At 49.2% G+C, this 6,000-nt stretch overlaps 1 protein-coding gene across 1 annotated transcript; it reads left to right on the top strand.

Moving 5' to 3' along the window:
- Positions 1-318: 318 nt before the first annotated feature.
- Positions 319-3,368, top strand: PEX12 (peroxisomal biogenesis factor 12). Its single transcript, XM_026037030.1, has 3 exons — positions 319-444; positions 1,107-1,651; positions 2,362-3,368. Exons 1-3 carry the CDS (start codon positions 319-321, stop codon positions 2,759-2,761), a joined length of 1,071 nt encoding a protein of 356 aa, XP_025892815.1. The 3' UTR covers positions 2,762-3,368.
- Positions 3,369-6,000: the final 2,632 nt, after the last annotated feature.

The raw sequence follows: 6,000 nt of genomic DNA, 5'->3' as shown, positions 1-6,000 counted from the left end.
GCCCCGCCGCTGCCGCCCCCTCCCCGGGCCCCGCAGCGGTCCCGGCTCCCGGTGCCGCCTCCCCGCCCCACTCACAGCGCGGGCGGCGACGGACACGGCGGCTGCGGGGCGGCCGCGGCGGAAGCGGAAGCGAGTGCGGGGCGGGGAGGCCTCGCGAGAAACAGCCCCACCCCCTGCCCAGAGCGGCCGCGCCCCGGCCACCATAGAGAGGCGCGGGGCGGGGCGGGGCGGGAGCGCGGCCGCCGGGCCCCGCTTCCGGGGGGCGTGGCCGGAGGCCGCCCCGCGCCGCCGGCTCCCCCTGCCGGCGGGGCCGCCATCATGGCGGAGCTCGGCGCCCACCTCACGGCGGCGCCGGCCGCGCGCGACAGGCCCTCCATCTTCGAGGCGGTGGCCCAGGACAGCCTCATGGGCGCCGTGAAGCCCGCGCTGCAGCACCTGGCCAAGGTGAGGCCCGGGCGCGGCGGGGGGGCTCGGCCGGGCCCGCCGCCCCCCGGCCCCTCTCGCACAAAATGGCGGCTCGCCGCGACATGGCAGGCGCGAGCCCCCGTGTCCTCCCCGCACAGAGCGAGGCCCCTTGGATCCCCTGGAGCTCCTCAGGAACGGCGGCTGCCTTCGTTTGGGCTGGCGAGGGCTAATGACCCTCCTTACAACCCCCTGCTGTGTCCTGGGAGCGTTGCCTGCGGCTGGGAAGGGGTAAAGCGGCTCTTCGACACGGACCCTTCGCTGTGAGACAAACCTGAGGGTGCAGGCCGAGCTGAGTGCCCATATCTCTTGATTCAGCCCTGCCAGAGCCCGTGGAAGGCAGGGCTGCCCTGTGCACTCGCAGGGCTGAGCTGTGTGCACGGGCGGGCAGGGAGGTGCGTGTTTGGCGAGGACAGGCCATGTAGGCAGCGAAAACTGCACAGTCGGTGTCCTGAGGGGAAACGGTTATGTGGAGATGTTGGCCACCGCTCTCTCGGGGGAGTTTTTCATCTCCAGGACTCGCATCTGGCCTGGCATAAACTTGCAGTTTTGTCCCACTTGGCTCACTTTTGGAATCTATAGGTTATAGTTACTGTAGTTTACTACATGTCTCCACCATGAGTGCTTTCTGTCTCTTTCAATAGGTGCTGGCTGAGTCTGATCCTGCCCGATATGGCTTCCTCTGGCGTTGGTTTGACGAGGCCTATGTCCTCCTAGATCTGCTGCTGCAGCAGCAATATCTGTCCAGGTGCAGTGCCTCTTTTTCTGAAAACTTCTATGGCTTAAAGAGGGTCGCAATAGGAGACTCCAAGCAGCAATCGCTGGCCAGCGCTGGCCTGCCAAAGAAGCAGCACTGGAAGTCTCTCCTTCTGCTTGTTCTTGTTCCCTACCTGAAAGGAAAGCTAGAGAAACTGGTGTCCAGTCTGCGGGAAGAGGATGAGTACTCCATCCACCCTCCCTCCTCGTCCTGGAAGCGCTTTTACAGAGCCTTTCTGGCTGCCTATCCGTTCGTAAACATGGCCTGGGAGGGCTGGTTTCTTGTCCAGCAGCTCTGCTATATCCTCGGGGAAGCCCAGCACCATTCGCCCATGCTGCGGCTGGCTGGTGTCCGCCTGGTGAGACTGACTGCGGATGATATCCAGGCCCTGGAGAAGAAATTTGCAGTAGCCGCCCCGAATCAGCCACACAGGTACAGCAGAACAGGGCTTAGCAGCTTCTTGCCATGGGGTGGGCCGAGGCAGAGGTCATGCTCAGGGTAAAACTGTCTTATTCTCCAGAAATCCTTCAAGATAAAGTTTATCCTTAGCAAAACCCACCTCCAAAAGGGAATGTCGTGATAATAAGTGTAAATAAAGAACCAAGTATTAGGGATTAGCATCACAGAAGTTTGTGTAGTAAAATCAAAATGCTTTTTTGGCACTCCAGCCTCCATCCCATTCAATCTTCAGCTGCACTTTCACAGGAAGTAAATTGTACCCATTTTGCTAAAAGGACCAAAACTTAGTTTTCAGAGAGCTTAGAGAGCTTTCAGCTTAGAGAGCTGAAACAATTGGTTTTCCTGATCAACAGCTAGGCATGAATGCATTTAATGTCCTGCAAAATGATGGTCCATGAGTGAAATGATCTGAGATGCAGGTCATCTCAAACCAAACTTTTCTGATTTAGGCTTTTGAAAAACAAGCAGGACCTGAAATTTTCCCACTGATCATGTGTTCTGCTCAAATCACAAAGAAACATCCCACCATTTACCCTATTACATACTTGAGACTTGCTAACAGTTATTTATCATTATGGGGCTGTATAGAACAGTGGCATACCCCTTATCTTTTTTGCCTTGGTTTGCAGAGGGACAAACGAGCAGTACTGCTAATCTCTCTGTACCTTCTCTCCCTGCTACAGCATTAAGACACAAGTCCAGTCGGCACTGAAGAAGGCACTGGGTGGCATTGCTTTCTCCTTGTCCACCGGCCTGTCTGTCAGCGTGTTCTTCCTTCAGTTCCTGGACTGGTGGTACTCCTCGGAAAACCAGGAGACCATCAAATCTCTGACAGCGCTCCCCACTCCACCACCACCAGTGCACCTTGACCATGGGGCGGACTCAGCTCTGCTACCTAAACTGAAGACCATGTGCCCGCTGTGCCACAAAATTCGAGCCAATGCCACGGTCCTGTCCACGTCAGGCTACGTGTTTTGCTACCGCTGTGTGTATAATTACGTGAAGACTCACCAGCGGTGCCCAGTGACGGGCTATGCCACCGAGCTGCAGCACCTCGTCAAACTGTACTCCCCTGAGAGCTGAAAGGCCAGCTCTGTGCCACCAGAGACGTGTCTCTGGGACTGCGTGGCAGGGCCACTGTGGAGCAGCGAGCCTCAGTTTGTGCTTTATGATGTCCTAGGGAAGGCTATCAACCATTACAACTTGGAAGAGATCTCCAGAGCTGCCCTGAACTTCGCTGTCTTGGTAAACTGGACACATTTTGCTGTCTTTGTAAATTTTGGTGAGACTCTCCCCTCATTTTTTTTCAAACATCCCATAACAAAGCTCCAGAGGGGCAGGACAGTCATAGGCTGTCAGTCAGCAAAGAAATGCCTTCAAAGGCCCAGAGAATGGGAGGAAACATTATGTGGATAGTAAGAATGCAGGTGTGAGGACCAAAGAGCACTGCTGGCAAAAGTCCTGCTTGGGATCACGGTCAGCAAATTGGAGATGTGCAAATAAGGTCCAGGCAACTTACTCCACCCTCAGCAGCCTCATGGACTGCAGGGCTGCTGGGGCAAGCACTGACACCAGTGATTTCTGAAGAGATAGAGGTGGGTTCAGGCCTCTTTTCTGATCATGGTGTTCCTAAGAGTCTCCATGTATTTTCAGGCTACTCACCTGTGAATTAATGAGAACATTACACCCCTAGTTCCCATGAATAGTTCTAAATTAAAGAGTTTTGCCTCTTGAAAGGAACAAGGGGTGATGTGTGCAAACACTGACACAAGACCACGAGGGAGAAAGACAAGCCAAATTAAAGCAGTAATTGTGCCAGTTGAGGAGAACATTATCTGCTTTTATAAAGCATTTTTTCTTGATTTAGAACCCATCTGCATTTCCTTTTTTTTTTTTTTTTTTTTTTTTTTTTTTTGGAAAATGAAGTTTTTTTTTTTGGGTTCTTTATTTGCACAATGGAGACTAGATTAATGCTGCTTTTATTTTTGCAGATGATCTTGGATATAAGATTAGTATTTTGCAGGCTGAAAATTTCTAATGTTTGTGTTTGAATTTAGTATTACATTGTAATTATTTCAATCCCAATCTAAACTAATCACGTAGCACGTTCTTATTTCAATGAAGCACAGGAAAGAGCAGGAAAGGTGCCTGATGTTATGGGTGCTTCAGACTGCTCTGATCAGACAAGATTTTTCTTGATGGAAGGTGGATTTTCTTGACTCAGCTCTAGAGAGCAGCAGTTAGCTACTCCAGACATCATGGTGACGCGAATATAAAGCAGTCTGCTGCACAGAATATCTGGTCTTTTCAGATTAATAGATATGCTCTTAGCACTTAATTTATAAACCATTGATCTCATTTTACCCCCATTTTAGCGCTGCTTCAGAAGATAGAAATCAATAAAATCCTCCCTCATCCTTGAGCAAGATAACAAGTGTTTTGAATGAGCTGGAAAAATACAGTAATTTGCATCCTCCCAAAGCTGCTCTGAAACAAATCAAAACCAAAAACCTTTGTGAAAATGAGATGGGCTGTCCAGTGCTTGTCTTACTGTTTCTGTACAGCTGCCAGACCCTTTTGCCTTTGAAGCTATGGGATAATAACAAATACTTTCCTATTTTTATTCCCTCCAGTAGTTCTGGGATTGATTAAAAATATCTTTTCCATTAAAAACCTGTTAAGAAAATATGCATCTTGTTGGGAAGGAAATCACATCCAATGCAAGACTTTCTGAGATTTAAAATGGCTTTTAATATAGCCGGTTTAGGGCTTGCTATTAACTCACACAACTTGCTACATCACTTTTACTTCATACACTGAGATTATCATCTCTAATGAAAAACCTATATCTAAGATACTGCACTGTTGCTACATGGTCTTAAAATAACCCATCAGATGTACAGATGAGGCACTGATACACTGCCCTGATGACTCTGTAGCAACTGCTCATTTAATGAGACCTATGGGATTTGACTGACTGTTCTGTTTTAGGATAATTCTGTTTTCCTTTGGTCCTTCCTATACTTTCCAAATTCTCTCTTGTTCAGTGAGAAGCTGGACAAGCAGATGATTGACCTCAGAGCCCCTGGACAGCAGAGTGTCTGCTGCAGACTTACCTGCCAGCAAGGTGGATCTCTTGGGCAGGATCCTCAGCCTCCTCCCCTCTAGTCCAGGGATTAACTAGCGGACAGCACAGCCTGTGCTTGTGCTGCCCTGGGGCATGTACACCTCATTCTCTCATCGTTAATAATAATTCCCCTCCCCAGAGCAGCTACTGGATGTCCTTCTGTTGGGCCCTGGCTGCCTTCCGCTCCATATCCCTTCTCCACTGTACTGTGCAATGCTGAGTTCCTGCCAAGCTGAGATTTGGCCAACTCTGGGACTTGCTGAGAACCACTCACATTCAAGCCTCACAGTTCAGGACAGCTCTAATTATTCTTTGGAATGTTAAACTGCTCTTTAAAACCTACCTGACTGACAGGCATTAAGTCCCTAGTGGTGACAGGCTTGGCAGTTACCTGGCAGATTCTGAAGTGTCTTGCAGGTGACTGCAGAATTCCACTTTGGATGCAACTGCTTTTGCCAACTGTCCTGAGTAGCCAAATACCCATCTGTTACATTAAGTAAGCTAACCTAAACAACACTACAAAACCGTATTACACAAACAGTCCCTTAATCTGCTTTGTAAACTGTAATAGTAGTGTGAGAGCTGTGATGGTATCAACACATGCAGGGAAAGACTTGACAAGGAAAAAAATATTATACCAACTTTATTATACCAGTTTTCAGATTTACATGCTAATTGCAAGTGCTGTGCACTTATATATACACTACAGAAGCCTTGTTCTGTCACTTAATATAATCATTTCATCAATGGTGGCACTGGAATTACCCAATATATTACTGTTACACTTGAATTTTCTAGCCTTAAAAAAAAAAACGTTTAATGAAGGCACATGTACAACTACGACTGCATTAGCAACTGAGCCACTTTCCCTGCTCCCTTAGCAGAAACGTTGGGAATTCCTCTTGCTAGGCGGTAACTTCCATATCTCTTCTCCTAGGTTTGATAAGAACAGTCCCCCCACACACAACAGGCCTCCTTTCCAGGCAAGTGAGAAACGAATGTGAAGCTGTCACTGAGACCTAGAAGAAAATGAAAACATGAGCAGAAAATACCTCCGTATCTTGCGTATTAGCCGAGCCCTTTTGGCTGGTGAAAGGGCTGCACATTACCCCTGCACAGCCCATGTGTTTCTACCACTCCAAACCCTCACTAATTGCGAGCTATCAAGGCAAACATTCTGGCGATACAGATGGGT

The sequence above is a fragment of the Nothoprocta perdicaria genome, unplaced genomic scaffold (assembly GCF_003342845.1).
Source record: "Nothoprocta perdicaria isolate Ctin4 unplaced genomic scaffold, notPer1 scaffold_189, whole genome shotgun sequence".
NCBI classification, from domain to species: domain Eukaryota; kingdom Metazoa; phylum Chordata; class Aves; order Tinamiformes; family Tinamidae; genus Nothoprocta; species Nothoprocta perdicaria.
This window is presented reverse-complemented; position numbering and strand designations above follow the sequence as displayed.

Bases quoted from the DNA above. Each gene is read 5' to 3' on its own strand.
- PEX12 (XM_026037030.1), top strand. From the start codon at position 319: ATGGCGGAGCTCGGCGCCCACCTCACGGCGGCGCCGGCCGCGCGCGAC. The intron at 445-1,106 runs GTGAGGCCCGGG...CTCTTTCAATAG, and splicing joins CGCTGCAGCACCTGGCCAAG to GTGCTGGCTGAGTCTGATCC. The intron at 1,652-2,361 runs GTACAGCAGAAC...TCCCTGCTACAG, and splicing joins GCCCCGAATCAGCCACACAG to CATTAAGACACAAGTCCAGT.